Source organism: Amblyraja radiata, chromosome 16 (assembly GCF_010909765.2).
Source record: "Amblyraja radiata isolate CabotCenter1 chromosome 16, sAmbRad1.1.pri, whole genome shotgun sequence".
Lineage (NCBI taxonomy): Eukaryota > Metazoa > Chordata > Chondrichthyes > Rajiformes > Rajidae > Amblyraja > Amblyraja radiata.
Genome location: NC_045971.1, coordinates 10,299,048 through 10,318,648, shown reverse-complemented (window position 1 = coordinate 10,318,648; position 19,601 = coordinate 10,299,048). Strand labels below are relative to the sequence as shown.

At 46.4% G+C, this 19,601-nt stretch overlaps 1 protein-coding gene across 1 annotated transcript in view; it reads right to left on the bottom strand.

The window, feature by feature from the left end:
- LOC116981724 (collagen alpha-1(XVIII) chain-like) overlaps positions 1 to 18,086 on the bottom strand; it is a 76,489-nt gene extending 58,403 nt beyond the window's left edge. Inside the window, exon 1 of the mRNA XM_033034778.1 lies at positions 16,094 to 18,086. Coding sequence (XP_032890669.1) covers positions 16,094 to 17,765 — 1,672 coding nt within the window. The 5' untranslated portion in view covers positions 17,766 to 18,086. The remainder of the gene's footprint in view (positions 1 to 16,093) is intronic.
- Positions 18,087 to 19,601: the final 1,515 nt, after the last annotated feature.

Here is a 19,601-nt window from a genome sequence, read left to right as displayed (position 1 = left end):
GCTTCCTCCTGCACCTATTGCCAATGTATCTATGTATCTATGTACATTGGCTAATGGGTCATGAGGAGGACATGCAAACTTTTATATAGTATCCCGCAGGATACTAGTGCGGAGACGGAAGCCGGTTACGGAAACATCCTCGTAAAAATAAAAGTTATTTGGGAAAAATCTTCTCCTCATTTTCAGAATTATAATTTATTAACACAAACTGTTCCCCCGCAACGTTGATTACACTGCGAGTCGGGCCGGGTCGGGTCGGGTTACGGAAATGGATGAAAAAAAGGCCCACGTTCCGCTCCGTTGCGTACTACACGTCAGCCCATTGCATTTAGAAGGAGTGGTCTATCTTGCTCCGCTACAGGATCTTTGCTGCTAACTGCATATTTAACATCCTGAGCGAGTTACTTGCTAATGTACCCAGACTTAATGATCCAATGCATCTTCCTCCCGTGAGTGGGATTAACCAGCTGTTGCAACACGTTCCCCTTAGAGCAGCAGGTTTTAGAGACAATCCATTTATCCGCTCTTCCCTCCCTTGCCCTTGATATTTTATTGTAATATTATACAAACTGTCCTCTCCTCTCACGCATGCTACCATTAGCGGCCACCTTGAACATCCGACTCAGTGTTAAAGGACCATTGAATTTATTGTGTAGGAAGGAACTGCAGATGTTGGGTTATATCGAAGATAGACACAAAATGCTGGGGTAACTCAGCAGGGACAGGCAGCAGCTCTGGAGAAAAGAGATAAGTGACGTATTGGGTCCGACCCGTCTTCAGATGGGTTTGTTGGTCAATTGGCCTCAGTAAATACAATCTGAAGAAGGGTTCCGACCTGAAACGTCAACTATTCCTTTTCTCCAGAGATGCTGCCTGACCCGCTGAGTTACTCCAGCATCTTGTGTCTATCTACCATTGCATTTATTGGTGCTTTGTGGCAGCAAGTACTATTACTTCAATGAGTATATTCTAATGCCCACAATTAAGTTTATTTGGTGAGTCTGCATTAATAAACACATCTTTTGAATGCTGGCGGATACCACACAGACATCGAACCTGTTCAGACATGGACACAGATCATGGAGGTTCTTCTGCCCCATCACGTTCAACTTCCCCAAGTGAGGTTGTTTCAATGGACCACATTGACTCGCACTTTAACTCTTTTCACTTCTCTTGATGCTTTGAGTACAATTCCATCTGTGTCCTACACTGTTCTCGCCGTTATTCTTTTTCAAAAAGAGACACAAACCTCTACAGTAACTCAGCGGGTCAGGCAGCATCCCTGGAGAACATGGATAGGTGATGTTTCCAGTCGGGGAGCCTCTTTAGACTAGGTTATTCTTTATGTGTTAACCAAATGGCTGCCACTTATCTGACACTGGTGTTATACATTCATTCCTCCCTGGCTCCTCAATAGTGCAGAGGAATATTCATTTTCCCCTTGGTTTGGAGGTGAAAATTAATCATTGAACTCCACTGCCAACTCGAGACAGTGAAGGGACTTAACCTCAGAAACAATTGGTTCAAATACCCCCATACCACATGTTTTGTGTTACCTGGTACAGGTACATGTAATGTGTTACATCATACATGATAAATGTGGTATTAATTTATAATCTTATGTAGATATAACATGTGCCCTAGAGGTAGTGTACAGAATTATGAGACGTGGTTTTCTTAATTTGGAGGATGCTAAATTGGCTATGTTATTTTTAAATTGTACTTCAGTGGTGTGAGAAACGACTACTGAAGTTTTCAACAGATCTTTATTCGAAAGTTCAAGTTGCAGCATGCAGGCTTATCAGATACGTCTGCCCACAATGGTGGTCAGCGCTGAACTAATGCCCGCAAGGGAAAAACCGCGCAAAAACATCAGCCCCTCCCGAGTCACGTGACCGCGGCTTCCGAACGCCGGGTTCGATATATGCGTGCGCTAGCAGGGCGCCACTACAGTACATCAAATCAGCAAAAAAAAAAATATTACAGATGCAATGACTTGAATTCAATATATGTTTAGGTGAACATTGCATTTTCTGCCCAAATGATTATATGGACATTGGTATTAAAATTTGCAAGGTGGCCTTCCATCGGAAAGCTGTTTATGTCCTGGTTCAAGATGATTTTTCTTCAGCCTCCCAGCCAAGACTTTACTAAGGGCCAACAGTGCCTGAAAATTGCAAACTAAAGACAAATTCAAGGGGAAAAATTATGATAAGGATAGATTCGTCGACAATAAATTCCTTGGGAGAGTCACAATAATAACTCAGGTTTTTAAAGTGCAATAAAAGTTTGCCATGTGATTTGTTTGAGCAAAGAGATAAGGAATGGAATGAAAATACAATATGAAAGATGAAACCAAAACCAACATCCAAGATCATAAGATACAAAGGGATAGAAATATGGGATAAGTGTATAATTATGGTAAGGGGGAGGTTCGGGGCCAGAGAGGTTAGTGGTGGGTTGTGAGGCCTGTTTGTGTGCTGTAAGACTACATAAATTATACAGCAGCATTCCCATCACAAAGTTCAAATCCTGCTTAACTTATCAAAACTTAAATAACCCCCTGAACAACCTTTCTCCAGTGGTTGTAGACTCACTGGGCAAACACCAACTAAACCACCTAGGCAGTGAAGAAAGCGAATCGTATGTTAGCATTCATAGCAAAAGGATTTGAGTATAGGAGCAGGGAGGTTCTACTGCAGTTGTACAGGGTCTTGGTGAGACCACACCTGGAGTATTGCGTACAGTTTTGGTCTCCTAATCTGAGGAAAGACATGCTTGCCATAGAGGGAGTACAGAGAAGGTTCACCAGACTGATTCCTGGGATGTCAGGACTTTCATATGAAGAAAGACTGGATAGACACGGCTAGTACTCGCTAGAATTTAGAAGATTGAGGGTGGAACTTATAGAAATTTACAAAATTCTTAAGGGGTTGGACAGGCTAGATGCAGGAAGATTGTTCCCGATGTTGGGGAAGTCCAGAACAAGGGGTCACAGTTTAAGGATAAAGGGGAAATCTTTTAGGACTGAGATGAGAATAACATTTTTCACACAGAGAGTGGTGAATCTGTTGAATTCTCTGCCACAGAAGGTAGTTGAGGCCAGTTCATTGGCTATATTTAAGAGGGAGTTGGATGTGGCCCTTGTGGCTAAAGGGATCAGGGGGTATGGAGAGAAGGCAGGTACAGGATACTGAGTTGGATGATCAGCCATAATCATATTGAATGGCGGTGCAGGCTCGAACGGCCGAATGGCCTACTCCTGCACCTTTTTTCTATGTTTCTATGTAAACGGTACATTTCATCATCATGAAACTAACTGTCTGAGGGTGAAGAAATATTTTATTTGGCTTAACTCGGTATCATATCCCGAGCCGTGCCCTGAATCAGGCAACGAGGCCTGGACTCCAATGCACTAGAGAGAGAATGTTGCTACCCAGTCTGGCTCACGTAAAAGACCTTGAAACCTCAATACAATGTGGAAGAGCCTCAAAGGAAAGGACTTGATTTGGAAACACAAATAATGAAAGGAGCTTAAAAATGAAAAAAGCAGAAAATCTGAAATAAAAGCAGAAAATGACACAAACCACTTTAACGGGTTTAGAGTTTAGAAATACAGCATGGAAACAGGCCCTTCGGCCTGCCAAGTCTGCGCTGACCAGCGATCCCCGTACATTAGTACTATTCTACATAGTAGAGACAATTTACAATTTTTACCGAAGCCAAATTAACCAACAAACCTGTACGTCTTTGGAGTGTGGGAGGAAACCGGAGTACCCAGAGAAAACCCACGTGGTCACGGGGAGAACGTACAAACTCCGTAGACAGGATCGAACCCGGGTCTCTGGCGCTGTCAGGCAGCAACTCTACCACTTCACTCACAGGTCAGGTAGCGTATTTAGATGGAGAAACAGAGATGATATTTCGGATCAGAGACCATCTTTCCTGAAGTGTCTTTGACCTGAAACATTCTGTTTCTCTTTCCGCAGATGCTGCCTGACCTGCTGAGTGCTTCCAGCATTTTCTGTTTTTATATTAGTGAGAGGATAAGGTTGTTGAGAGAAGAAATGGGTCTTCGATGCATCAAATGTGTCAAATAAATCTACAACAGAGGAAGGTAAAAAATGACACTTTAGCTACTATTAACAAATGCAATGTTGTAAGGTTTTCTATCAGGTGTCGCCATTAAAGAGCTAAACACATCTCCTGGTCTGGTGGTCTGCCATCATTCTGTACACCAGTTTTCAGGCTTGTGTCTGCATTCTGTTTAAAGGTATAACACATCTGTAGGTATAACAATTCTGATCAGAACATAGTACAGATGTAAAAACTGCATTCATTGTTGATGTACGACCATATTGTTGATTAGAGGTAAAGAGTTCCGCAGCTCGAATCAGGCCCTTCAGCCCGACTCGCCCATGCTGACCATTGCCTACCTGAGCTAGTCCCATTTGGTTGCATTCGGCTCATATCCCTCTAAACCTTTTTAATCCATGGATCTGTTCAATAGTTCTTTATGCATCGTACTATACCCACCTCTACAGCTTCCTGTGCCAGCTTGTTCCATGTACTCACCAACCTCTCTGTGAAGAAGTTGCCCCTCGTGTCCCCTTTGGGTTTTCCCCTTTCACTTTAAATCTACGCCCTCTAGTTTTAAACTCTCCCTTATTCTGAGAAAAGGGCTGCGACTTATCACCTTGGCTCTGCCCTTCATGATTTTATATACGTCTATGAGGTCAGCCCTCGGCCTCCTGTACTCCAGGAAAAGAAGTCTATCCACTCTCTCATGATAACTCAAACCCTCCAGTCTCCGTGATATTCATGTGAATCCTTTCCGCACACCCTGTCCAGTTTGATGACATCCAACCTATTGCCGGGTAACTAGAAGTGCACACAGTAAGTCCAAGTCCGCTCTCGCCAATGTCATGTACGGCTGGATGGAGCGGATCTGCTGAATGCTAATCATGTTGGGTAGTGTCAACCACTCGCGGTTAGCATCAGCTGAGGACTTAGAATAGACTGCTGATGAAGTTTTCCATATTGTTGTAGTTAACAAATATAGAATGGCCATCTGGGCCAGGAGGGATTGACACCAAACATACTCATATCTCCAGCTGAGAGAGAGGCACAACACCTCCTTCGAACGCTCTGGGAAGTTTTCAGTGTCAGTGTGATCTGACACAGGATGTAGCCTCCCATTGTGCAGTGATCTTCCAATGCAATGACAACTCATGAGGTAAAAATAATATTTTCCTTCAAGGTTCATCTTTGCTTCTTCCCTGCAGTGCTCACCCCTTTGAACGTCTTGGAGTTGAGTTTATTGTCACGTGTACCGAGGTACAGCGAAAAGCTTTCGTTGCATGCTAACCAGTCAGCGGAAAGACAATACGTGGTTACAATTGAGCCGCCCGCAGTGTACAGATACACGATAAAATGAATAGCATGCAGGAAGGAACTGCAGATGCTGGTTTAAACCGAAGATAGACACTAAAAAAGCTGGAGTAACTCAGCGGGACAGGCAGCATCTCTGGACAGAAGGAATGGGAGACGTTTCAGATCAAGGTGAAGAAGGGTCTCGACCCGAAATGTCACCCATTCCTTCTCTCCAGAGATGCTGCCTGTCCCACGGAGTTACTCCAGTATTTTGTGTCAACCTCGCATAATCCTAGTCGTTTTACTAGTTTCACTGTCACCCTGGTGAGTTTCACTGTCACCCTGGTGAGTTTCACTGTCACCCTGGTGAGTTTCACTGTCACCCTGGTGAGTTTCACTGTCACCCTGGTGAGTTTCACTGTCACCCTGGTGAGTTTCACTATCACCCTAGTGAGTTTCACTGTCACCCTGGTGAGTTTCACTGTCACCCTGGTGAGTTTCACTGTCACCCTGGTGAGTTTCACTGTCACCCTAGTGAGTTTCACTGTCACCCTGGTGAGTTTCACTGTCACCCTTGGTGAGTTTCACTGTCACCCTGGTGAGTTTCACTGTCACCCTGGTGAGTTTCATTGTCTGTAACTCTGTTCATCTAGACCACAGCTACCAATGGATTGTTTCCTTCATCATCGTTACTTTCTTGCATATCTTTCATTCATTAGTCCTATATCTCTCTATATAACCGTCTATATCTCTCCTTCCCCTTTCCCGACTCTCAGTCGGAAGAAAGGGTCTCGACCCGAAACGTCACATAGAGGGAGTACAGAGAAGGTTCACCAGACTGATTGCTGGGATGTCAGGACTTTCATATGAAGAAAGACTGGATAGACTCGGCTTGTACTCGCTAGAATTTAGAAGATTGAGGGGGGGATCTTATAGAAACTTACAACATTCTTAAGGGGTTGGACAGGCTAGATGCAGGAAGATTGTTCCCAATGTTGGGGAAGTCCAGAACTAGGGGGTCACAGTTTAAGGATAAGGGGGAAGTCTTTTAGGACCGAGATGAGAAAAACATTTTTTACACAGAGAGTGGTGAATCTCTGGAATTCTCTGCCACAGAAGGTAGTTGAGGCCACAGTTCATTGGCTATATTTAAGAGGGAGTTAGATGTGGCCCTTGTGGCTAAAGGGATCAGGGGGTATGGAGAGAAAGCAGGTACAGGATACTGAGTTGGATGATCAGCCATGATCATATTGAATGGCGGTGCAGGCTCGAAGAACCGAATGGCCTACTCCTGCACCTATTTTCTATGTTTCTATGTCACCTATTCCTTCTCTCCAGAGATGATGCCTGACCCGCTGAGTTACTCCAGCTTTTTGTGTCTATCCCACACGATCCAGGTTGTAACTGGGAATTTGATGCCAACTTTGACTCCGGCTGCTGAACAGTGGCTCTGTCTGAGTCAGATCCGGTCGCTCAGTTGGAGAGTGTAAGGGGAGCACTGCTTACATTTTGGCTCTGCACGGCATAGGACACAACGGCATCAGAGAGGGAGCAGAGGAGATCAGTGGAGACGTTGCCAGCCCGGAAGAGATACACAACGACGTTGTGCAGGAATCTGGGGCTGTTTCTTTTGGAACAGGGGAGGCTGAGGAGTACACTGAGGCGTATAATAATATATAATATAAGTAGTATATACAATTATGAGAGGCATATAACCAGACTGATTCCTGGGATGTCAGGACTTTCAAATGAAGAAAGACTGGATAGACTCGGCTTGTACTCGCTAGAATTTAGAAGATTGAGGGGGGATCTTATAGAAATTTACAAAATTCTTAAGGGATTGGACAGGCTATATGCAGGAAGATTGTTCCCGATGTTGGGGAAGTCCAGAACAAGGGGTCACAGCTTAAGGATAGAGGGGAAATCCTTTTGAACCGAGATGTGGAAAACATTTTTCACACAGAGAGTGGTGAATCTCTGGAACTCTCTGCCACAGAAGGTAGTTGAGGCCACAGTTCATTGGCTATATTTAAGAGGGAGTTAGATGTGGCCCTTGTGGCTAAAGGGATCAGGGGGTATGGAGAGAAGGCAGGTACAGGATACTGAGTTGGATGATCAGCCATGATCATATTGAATGGCGGTGCAGGCTCGAAGGGCCAAATGGCCTACTCCTGCACCTATTTTCTATGTTTCTATATATGGGGTTGATGGTCAGAAAATTTCCCAGGATGAAAATATCAAACACTAGAGGGGGCATAGCTCTAAGATGAGAGGGGCAACGTTTAAATGAGATGTATGGGGCAAATTCTTTATCCAGAGGGTGGTGAGTACCTGGAATGAGCTGCTGGGGTGGTGGTGGAGGCAGATAATGGCATTTAAGAGACTTTTGGAAAGATACAGGGATATGCAGGGATTTGAAGGGTGCGGATTATGTGCAGGCAGATGAGAGTTGGTCTTGGCATTCTGTTCAGCACAGGCTTTGTGGGCCGAAGGGCCTTTTACCTGTCCTTTCGCCTGAAATAAATAAAGCTGAGACACACAGGGAACTACAGATGCTGGGATCTTGCGTAGAAATCAAAGTGCTGCAGTAACTCGGTGGGTCAGGCAGCATCTGTGGAGGATATGGATAGGCAATGTCTCAGGTTGGGACCCTTCTTCTGTCTGAAGAAGAGTCCTGACCCAAAAGATCGCTTATCCATGTCCCCAAAAGATGCTGCCTAGCCCGTTGAGTTACTCCAACACTTTGAGCTCCACAAATAAAACGGAGAGGTTTGGTTAGGGTAAATTGAAACAGGTTGGCAGAAGAATTAAAGGGGAGGTGTGGGAAGCGTTTTCATACCGAGGGTGGCAGGGGTTCAGGAGCAAGTTGCCTGAAAAGGTGGTAGAAGCCAAAAGCCTCGACATATTGGACAAGTGGTTGAATGAGCAAACTCTGTGATGTAGACCAAACAAACTGCTGCTCAGCTAGTGTCCATCCAGCATGGACACGATGGGCCGAATGTCCTCCTTACTGTCCCATTCATTTCTCAGAGTCAAGATTTCTGCTGGTGTTCTAGCCAAGATTGGCTTCTCAATCTACAGAATAGTGGAAACTAGAAAGTGCAGATGCAGTTTTATAAATGGGTCCTGACCCATTGTGTGACCAATCCACGTCATTCCAGAGATGCCGCATGACCCGCTGAGTTACTCCAGCACATTGTGTCTTTATTTGTCAATGTACAGAGCAGTTAACTGGCCATTCATCTCACTAAGAGCCATACAGCGTGGAAACAGGCCCTTCGGCCCAACTTGCACACTCCGACCAACATGTCCCATCTACACTAGTCCCACCTGCCTGCGTTTGGCCATTATCCCTCTAAACCCGTCCTATCCATGTACCTGTCTAATGTAACAATAGTCCCTGCCTCAACTACCCCCCTGGCAGCTCGTTCCATACACCCACCAACCTTTGTGTGAAAAAGTCGCCCTTTAGATTCCTCTTTCCCCCCCTCACCGCAAACCTATGTCCTCTGGTCCTCGATTCCCCTGCTCTGGGCAAGAGACTCTGTGCGTCCACCTGTCCACACTTGCTTGTCGGGCCTAACTCAGGGCCAGCCAACTGCAAACACAAGTTTTGTATGGACTCCGGCACATCTGTAAGAACCTGGAGAAACACAGGGACCCAACCTCTGCCAACCAGGCTCCACGGGAACCCCCAGACTTTAACTCCTCATCAAAGATCAAGATTTGAGTAAATTGCAGACTCAATTGTGTGCAACCTCTGCTCCAGACAGTTTGGCCAATTAAATGTCTAATAATGTATTGCGGTTATTGTTTCAGATTTCCTGAAGTCCCAGGGGGTTATTTTGATGTTATTCATCCCCCCCCTGCCTGGTCTATGTTCAACCTGCATTCACCAGTGGTCTGAGTGGATGTTGATGCCAGCTGGGATCAAAGTGTCTAAGGCGCTGTTAAAAGCACGCAACAAAAAGTATCGGCCTATTCATATCAGAATTAAAGCGGAGCAAAATCTGGTTCAATGCACGGCCCTGCTTCCACCAGTTCTCACAGGCCGCGCTAATTCGCACGAAAGCTCGCGAGTGAAGACAGCAACCAACAATTTTTAATACTAATTACCAAGAAACGAGATGACAAAAAACCGAGAACAATCAGATGTTTAAGAAGGAACTGCAGATGCTGGAAAATCGAAGGTAGACAAAAGTGCTGGAGAAACTCAGCGGGTGCAGCAGCATCTATGGAGCGAAGGAAAGAGGCAACGTTTCGGCACGAAACGTTGCCTCTTTCCTTCGCTCCGTAGATGCTGCTGCACCCGCTGAGTTTCTCCAGCACTTTTGTCTACCCAAGAACAATCAGAGAGCGGACAGGTACATGGAGGGTTATGGGCCAAATGCAGGCAGGTGGGACTGGTGTAGATGGGGCATGTTGGTCGGCCTGGGCAAGTTGGCCCAAAGGGGCCTGTTTTCAAGCTGTATGACCAGCACTTTTAAACACCAAGCGTAGAACTAATGTGCGGGTGATCATAGAAACATAGAAACATAGAAAATAGGTGCAGGAGTATGCCATTCGGCCCTTCGAGCCTGGCCTCAACTGGCCTCAACTACCTTCTGTGGCAGAGAATTCCACAGATTCACCACTCTCTGTGTGAAAAATGTTTTCCTCATCTCGGTCCTAAATGATTTCCCCCTTATCCTTGAACTGCGACGCCTAGTTCTGGACTTCCCCAACATCGGGAACAATCTTCCTGCATCTTACCTGTCCAACCCCTTAAGAATTTTGTAAGTTTCTATAAGATCCCCCCTCAATCTTTTAAATTTAGGCTCTGGTTTGCATCCAACACAAGCTAGATAATTGGAAGGACCATGTGTGAATAACTTTATGCAGAGTTTTATACCTGACCAGACTAAATGTTAACAATACATTGCTCCTTGTTTGAACACAACCTCAAATGTGCAAACGAGGGCAGATGTCACTGAACAGCACCAAATTAATGAGAGTTTGCTCTGAATAGTTTCTAAAAGTGATTCTAGTGGCCAGCTTGATTGTTCAGAGTTTTGTAGTTTAGAGATACAGCGTGGAAACAGGCCCTTCGACCCACCGAGTCTACGTTGACCACCGTTTAAGGATAAAGGGGAAATCTTTTAGGACCGAGATGAGAAAAACATTTTTCATACAGAGAGTGGTGAATCTCTGGAATTCTCTGCCACATAATATAGTTGAGGCCAGTTCATTGGCTATACTTAAGAGGGAGTTAGATGTGGCCCTTGTGGCTAAAGGGATCAGGGGGTATGGAGAGAAGGCAGGTACAGGATACTGAGTTGGATGATCAGCCATGATCATATTGAATGGCGGTGCAGGCTTGAAGGGCCGAATGGCCTACTCCTGCACCTATTTTCTATGTTTCTACGTAAATCACGAACTGCATCTATTGATGGAACCAACAGCTCACCAGTCCCCACTGCAGGCGGTCAAGATGTCACCAGGTGATTGATTCCGATATTGGTCAAAGTTGTCAAAGGACATTTTGTAAGATTCACCACCTGTGAAATAACTGCAGCACGACCATCCCACCCTCCATGCTGAAGAGAGTAAAAAGAGTTGCCTCATCTACTCACAGCACCGCCCAGCTTCCCCGACCTCTGTGTGATTTACCACGTTAATTCTCAGCTCCGTTAAAGAGATACTCAAATCTCAGTACCTTGTACGTCGAATCTTCCAACCGTGTTCTCAGAATCAGCAATTAACTCCAGGCCATCGTCGCTGGTGGCCCTGGAAGCTCCTGTCACCGTGGGCTCTCCGGCCGATGGAGTGGTGGAGGCGGGGGCTTCTTCGGAGGCGCTCCACAGCCACGACCTTGCTGGGTGGCAGAGGGCACAGAGCAGCACCAAGACCCTGGGGCCGAGGATTGGGGAATGCATCACAGCTTCCAGGGTCCCGAGAGAGGGAGGACTCACAACCCAGAAGCAAACTCTACTCTGCGGCTGCACAGATAGCAGGGCGGCAGTGTTCTCATCACACTGCGCTGCTGCTGGCTGGCTGCAGCTCCAGGTGGCACTGTGCTCTGAGGTCAGCCCCAAGCACAACTTGGCCTCGTCAACGTTTCATTATCATCCTCAAGTCCTGATAGCTCGTCAAGGATGACTGCCTGGCCCATGCCCAACAAGATTGCATATGTTTGTGTGTTCACAAGGTTGTTGCCAATGTGTCGTTGTAGAAAAAGCAAGGCTGTGGTCAGTCCTATTCATTCTCTCTCTCTCTCCCTCTCTCTCTCTCTCTGCCTCTCTCTCTCTCCCCCTCTCTCTCTGTCTCTCTGTCTCTGTCTCTCTCTGTCTCTGTCTCTCTCTCCCTCTGCGTGTTTCTCTCTTTCTCTCTCTGTCTCTCTGTCTCTGTCTCTCTCTGTCCCTCTCTGTCTTTCTCTCTCTTTCCCTCTCTCCCTTTTCCCCTCTGTCTCCTCCCCCCCTGTCTCCCATCCTTCCCCACCCCTCTGCCTCGCCCTTCCCCCTCACTGCCTCCCCCTCCCTCTCACCCTCAGCCTCCCCCTCACCCTCTCTCTGTGTCCATATATACATTGAACTCAATTTATATTAATTCCAAGACAAAATCTAAATTCTACTTTATTAAAAGATGTTCATTTATGCTTCAATAGTATATGGCCATTTAAATTCATTTTGCTTTCCAAAGGTTAAAAGTTTGTTAGAATATAGATCACAGAACGACACAGCATATGGACTGCCTCTTCAGCCCACAATGTCCACTCTGCACGTGACAAACTAATCTAGTCTCTCTGTCGATCCACGTCTTCCTGACGTGCAGGATGGAACTGCAGATGCTGGTTTACACTGAAGATAGAGACAAAATGCTGGAGTAACTCAACGGGTCAGGCAGCGTCTCTGGAGAGAAGGAACGGGTGACGTTTTGTTTCGAGACCCTCCTCCAGTCTCATCTTCCTGATGTCAGGTGGTTATCATGAGAGGATAGAAATGTTACAATTTCATTTGCTAAAGCCTAGTTGATGGTTTGAATTGCTCAATGTTTCTTTTGTCTGGATGGCTGTGTGACAAGAATGAAAATAAACCAATGCCGATAATGCAAGTAAAAATTCTTTGAGTTCTGTAAGCCAAAAGCCATAAAGTAATCGGGAGAGCATTCAAGTATTGGAAGTCAGAGTTGAGCTCTGGAATTGTTGAATGATAGAACAGAACTGTGGGATTAGGTAACCAAACTCTTGTTCCTACAATCTCTTACCTACTAATAAATATTCAGCAAACGCACTGAAAGATATGATGAAGGGAATGGAATATCAGCTACAGCTTCTATTCTTCATGTTGTGGTGTCCCATTGTGGGGCTGAGTGGTTCAGATGCTCACACGTTTAGTTTAGTTTAGAGATACAGCGTGGAAACAGGCCCTTCGGCCCAGCGAGTCCATGCCGACCAAATGATCACCCCGTACACTGGTCTTATCCAACACACTAGGACAAATTACAGCGGCCAATTGACCTACAAACCTGCGTTAGATTAGTGGATTAGAACGACAGATGGCACAATGGGCTAAGTGTTCGGCTGGCAACCGGAAGGTAGCTGGTTCGAATCCCTCTTGGAGTGCATACTGTCGTTGTGTCCTTGGGCAAGACACTTCACCCACCTTTGCCTGTGTGTGTCCTTGGGCAAGACACTTCACCCACCTTTGCCTGTGTGTGTGGATGTAATTATGTGAAGCACTTTGGGGTCAATGCAAGTTGACTAAAAATGTGCTATATAAATAAAGACATTTAATTTAATTTAATAGGAAACCAGAGTTTACAGCAAAATGCAGCGCCAGAGACCCGGGTTCGATCCCGACTACGGGCGCTGTCTGTACGGCGTTTGTACGTTCTCCCCGTGACCTGCGTGGGTTTTTCCGAGATCTTCGGTTTCCTCCCACATCCCAAAGACGCACAGGTTTGTAGGTTGATTGGCTTAGGGATAAATGTATAAAATTGTCCAACTTCCAGTATAGAGTCCCTGGTGGACTCTTCGGAAGGTACAAGGTATTCGTAAAAAACCCACACAGTCACAGGGGAAGGACGTACAAACTCCATACAGACAGCACCCGTGGTCAGGATCGAACCTGGGTCTCTGGCGCTGTAAGGCAGCGACCTTACCGCTGCGCCATCTTGCCGCCCTCTGCTTTCATATCCCAAGACGAGCAGTTTTACCACCTTTCTAATCCACAGAGAGATGCGTGGGTTTGTGGGATGGTTTGTGAGTCCCAATGGGGGGGGGGGGGGGGGGGGGGCTAAAGTATAATCTGCATCTGTTCTGTTAGTTCAACTCTCATCTATTCTGGCAGCACATTTCATTTGAACACACTTCAAAGAAACCCATTGAAATAAAACACTGGCCATCAATGCTGCAACTGTGCACACAAGAAACAGTTCAATAACACAGAGATAATGGTGGGTCACCAGCTCGCACACAAACACACACACACGCAAGTTCCTTTGCTTCAGTTTGGTTTAGTTTGAGGACACAGAATGGAAATGGGCCCTTCGGCCCACCGAGTCCATCCATCACCCATTTACACACTGAAGAAGGGGTTTCGGCCCGAGACGTTGCCTATTTCCTTCGCTCCATAGATGCTGCTGCACCCGCTGAGTTTCTCCAGCTTTTTTGTGTACCACCCATTCACACAAGTTCTATGTTATCCCACTTTCCCGTTCTTACATATTAGGGGCAAGTTATAGAGGCTAATTGACCATCTTTGGGATGCGTGAATACAATGCAATCTAGTCTGTGACATTAATTTGATCCACTTACCTGAAACTCTTACTGCCTGCCAAAGGTAGTTCAGTATTATATGCTTACAGACTCATACAGCTCTGTCCTCACCTCATGAAGGGAGTGATTCTGATGTCACCACATGGCCTCCCACCTTGAATCATACTAATTCCAAATGTCAACATGGCTTCTCAAAGAGACCCCTTCTTCTCTTTGAACGTATGACCACCTCACCTTCTCTATTGTCCGTGATTAAGTTGTGAGTACTTCTTGCTCCGAAGCCAAACCTTTGAGTTCAAGGGGAATACTTGCATCTGAGGGAGGAGTTCCATTGTCAGATACGCAGCGGGTTTGATAAGAAGTCAAATCAAGAGCGTGTTCAGTTTTTGGTTTAGAGATAGCCTTCGCCCACCGAGTCCGCACCAACCAGCAATCCCCGCACATCAACACTACCCTACGCACACTATGGACAATTTACATATCTACCAAACCGATCAATCTACAAACCTGGAGGTCTTTGGAAACCGAAGAGATCGGAGAAATCCCATGGGGAGAACGTGCAAACTCCATACAGACAAGCACCCGTAGTCAGGATCGAAACCGGGTTTCTGGCGCTGTAAGGCAGTAACTCTACCGCTACGCCACCGTGCCACTCAAGCTTGTCTCGAATTATTCTGAGTTAGAGACAAGCGTGCATGTCTGGGTGGTGTAAAAGATCTCATGGCATTGCTCTGGGACATTCAGTGCCTTGAAAGGTCCTTCTCTCTGGGATGGGGGGGGGGGGGGGGGGGGGGGGGTGACGAAGTTGAGACTAAATTCTAGTTAATTGTTTGTCCACGGGATATGGATATCATTCCCTGTCATTGATGTCCAACTGACCCAGAAGTTAAGAGTAAACCAGAAGAGAAGATTGTGTAGGAAGGAACTGCAGATGCTGGTTTAAACCGATGATACACACAAAAAGTTGGAGTAACTCAGCAGGACAGGCAGCATCTCTGTAGAGAAGGAATGGGTGACGTTTCGGGTTGAGAAGAAGGGTCTTGACCTGAAACGTCACCCATTCCTTCTCTCCAGAAGATTCCCCTATCATGGAACCATAGAGGGTACAGCATAGAAAATGTCCCTTCAGCCCACCATGTCCATAACTGCTCTTATAGGTAGCTACACTAACCTCATGAGGTCTGAGGATTAGATTGTGTGGGTTCAGTTGAAAACATGGATGGAGACCATCAGACGAAATAACCAACCTGATCTCCCGGCTGCTCAGCCCTTCAACTCCCCCTCCCATCCAACCTTTTTGTCCTGGGCCTCCTCCATGGCCAGAGTGAGTGCCATCGCAAATTGGAGGAGCAGCACCTCATATTTCTGCCCCAGTTCCCCCCCCCCCCCCACCCCCACCCCTCATCACAAAGTCAAGCCGGTTTGAGGGTTGGAGATACACGGAACCACAGATGATAGTTAATACACAAAAGTACACAAAGTGCTGGAGTAACTACAGCAGGTCAGGCAGCATCTCTGGGGAACACGGGCAGGCGACGATTCGGGTCGGACCCTTCTCCAGGTGGGTTTTTGGGTCAGTTGGTCTGTAAATTTCCCCCAGTGAATGGGCAGTGGATGAGAAAGAGGGATAACATAGACTCGGTGGGCCGAAGGATCAACTTCCAAGCTTCTTCCCTCACCCAAACTAAAAAGAGAAACACAACCCCTGTGTCTTCATGAGAGTTCTCCATGAGAACGCATTCTGAAAAAGTAGAGGAAAGAGAGAAGCGAAACTGTGGTAGATGAAGAATATTGGTCAGCATCTGTCAAACATCAAGCCTTTACAGTCCCTATTCTGCACCATCCTGCGAATACTTCAATGACTGGTTCAGTTCAGACTGGCACTGAAGCAAAACAGTGTTGCAAGCTAGGAATAAGGAGAGTGAGCAAGAACGAAGGGGGAATGAACGGAGTGCTTGCACTAACCTGGAGTAGTTGGTGCTTCATCCTCTGGTGCTGGAGTTGTGACTTTTCCAATTAATGTTGAAGCAGAGCTGGGAAACGGAGACATATCCTGCCCTTCAGTTCCCCATGCATGACTGGTGCCTTCTTTGCTGAGGTCGGGTGTGGTGTACACGGGGGTCTCGGTGGTCCCAGGGACATGCTGGATGCTTGTGGCCACAAGGCTGGTTGAGGGTGCAGAAGATTCAGTAACGTTGCTAACTTTTCCCAGTGTTGCAGCAGCCTCTGTGGGTTGCGTTCCTGGAGTTGCTGCAGCTTGCACTGCTGTCATGTTTGCAGGTTGGGTTGCTTCAGACTCAGTGGGTTGCATTGTCGTAATTTCAGTAGTTGGAGCTGCAATGGCGTTGATGGGTTGCGTTGTCGCAATGTCTGCAGGTTGAGTTGTTCCGATGGGCTGCATTGTTGCAATTTCTGTGGGTTGAGATAACGTAGCCTCATCAGGTTGCGTTGATGCATCTGCTGTGGGTTGATCTGTTGTAACCTCAATAGGTTGCATTGTAGCAGGTAGTGGGGATTGTGTTGTCTCCATCTCAGTAGGTTGCATTGTTGCTGGTGATTGAATTATCTCAGTCGCAATAGGCTGCATTGTTGCAGTTGGTGGGGATTGAGCTGTCTCCATCTCAGTAGGCTGCATTGTTGCTGGGGATTGAGTTTTCTCTGTCGCAATAGGCTGCATTGTTGCAGTTGGTGGGGATTGAGTTGTCTCCATCTCAGTAGGCTGCATTGTTGCAGTTGGTGAGGATTGAGTTGTCTCCATCTCAGTAGGCTGCATTGTTGCTGGGGATTGAGTTTTCTCTGTCGCAATAGGCTGCATTGTTGCAGTCGGTAGGTGCTCAATTGTCTCAGTCGTAGCAGGTTGCATTGTTGCAGTTGATGGGGATTGAGTTGTCTCCATCTCAGTAGGTTGCATTATTGCTGGGGATTGAGTTATCTCAGTCGCAATAGGCTGCATTGTTGCAGTTGGTGGGGATTGAGTTGTCTCCATCTCAGTAGGCTGCATTGTTGCTGGGGATTGAGTTATCTCTGTCGCAATAGGCTGCATTGTTGCAGTTGGTAGCTGCTCAATTGTCTCAGTCGTAGCAGGTTGCATTGTTGCAGTTGATGGGGATTGAGTTGTCTCCATCTCAGTAGGTTGCATTGTTGCTGGGGATTGAGTTATCTCTGTCGCAATAGGCTGCATTGTTGCAGTTGGTAGCTGCTCAATTGTCTCAGTCGTAGCAGGTTGCATTGTTGCAGTTGATGGGGATTGAGTTGTCTCCATCTCAGTAGGTTGCATTATTGCTGGTGATTGAGTTATCTCAGTCGCAATAGGCTGCATTGTTGCAGTTGATGGGGATCGAGTTGTCTCAGTCGCAGTAGGTTGCATTGTTGCCGTTTCTGTGGCTCGAGTTGTCACAGACCTAATAGGGTGCTTTGTCGCAGTTCCTGGAGATTGAGGTTTCATAGGCGCAATTGGGTGCTCTGTTGCGATTTCTAGGGTTTGAGGGGTTGCAGCAGTTTCTGGGGGCTGAGTTGTTACAATCTCTGGTGGGGCAAGAGTTGCGGGTTTTCCCCACGGCCACCACTGAGAAACTCCAGGAGTCAGCAAGGCACACAGCACGATGAAACTCAAGGTGTTCGAGAACCTCAAAGCCATTTTATAATTGCAAGACAATGATAAAGAGATAGAAAATACTGTTTCAAGCTAACAAAAAAAAATTCCAATTCACATCCATACAGTGATATCCATTACTTACAGAAGGAAAAAAATCACCAGAGACCTTATGAGACTTCTGATCTGTCAGTATTCATTCAGCCCGAGTCTTTAGGCTGCAGATAGATTAACCTTTGGTACCTGAAAACTAAATATTTCGACCCACCCAGTTCTGTGCCCATAAACAGATTAGCTGTTATTTACATGCACCAATGACAGAAATCTCAGTCGACAGAAATCTCAGTTTCAATTGGTTGTGGCAAACAGGAAAATCCATGACTGCAATTTAGGGTTGAACATACACGGCTCACATTCATCACCAAATGGTTCATAGAGTTTGTTTATTGGCCACCTACATGTACGGGCATTCTGCAGAAATACAAACATAACAGTAATGAACTGTTACACTCCGATTGTTAGTAACTCATGAAGTTGCTCATCGTGACCTAAACCAAATGTTCGTGCTAGTGGTTCTGGAAATATTACAAGAACAATATTTACAATGTAGATTGCAGAATGTCTGCAGAAGGATCGCGACCCGAAGGGCTGCCTATCCATGAATAGGAAGGAACTGCAGATGCTGGTTTACACCGGAGATGGGCACAAAGTGCTGGAGTAACTCAGCGGGGCGGGCAGCATCTCTGGAGTAAAGGAATGGGTGACGTTTCAGGTCGAGACCCTTCTTCGGACTGAAGAAGTCTGAAGATGGGTCTCGACCCGAAACGCCACCCATTTCCTCTGTCTACAGTTGCTGTCTGTCCCGCTGAGTTGCTCCAGCTTTTTGTGTCTTATCTTCGCAGTCTATCCATCTTCTCCAGGGATGCTGCCAGACGCGCCGAGTTACTCCAGCACTTTGTGTCTTATCTTTGATAAACCAGCATCTGCAGTTCCTTCTTACTACTGGTGGGCCTGATCTCAGACAACGACGAGAAGGCCTACCGGGAGGAGGTGGCTGGTCTAGCACTCTGGTGCCAGGATAACAGCCTCCTCTTGAACATCAAAAAATATGAAGGAGCTGATCATGGACTTTAGGAGGGCACATCATCCGAGGACGTACACTCCATTGAGAAATGGGGATCCTGTGGATAGGGTGAACTGTTTTAAATATCTGGGAGTCCACATCTCCGAGGATATGACATGGGCATCACACGCCTCAGCACTCGTAAGGCAAGGCAGCGCCTTTACCACCTCAGGTAATTGAGGAAATTCAGAGTGTCTCCGAGGATCCTCCAGTGCTTCTACGCAGCGGCGGTGGAAAGCATCTTGTCCGGGAACATTACCATCTGGTTTGGGAATTGCTCTGCCAAGGACAAGAAGGTTCTGCAGAGAGTAGTGCGTTCGGCCGAACGCACTATGGGAACTCCGCTTGCCCCCCTGCAGGAACTATACATCAGGAGGTGCAACTCCAGAGCCAACAATATCATGAGAGACCCCTTCCACCCCTGCAATGGACTGTTCCAGCTGCTACGGTCAGGCAAACGCCTCCGTTGCCATATGGTGAGAACGGAGAGGTTGAGAAGGAGTTTCTTCCCAGAGGCCATTCGGACTGTAAACGCCTATCTCACCAGGGACTAACTCTACTGAACATTTTTCCTTCCATTATTTATTATGGAAAAGAATATGTGTGTTATGATTGTGTTTATAGTTTGTTTGGTTGTTGGGTTGTTTGTCTTTTGCACAAAAGTCCGCGAGCATTGCCACTTTCATTTCACTGCACATCTCGTATGTGTATGTGACAAATAAACTTGACTTCTCCCACCACCTGACAGCTAATAAAAT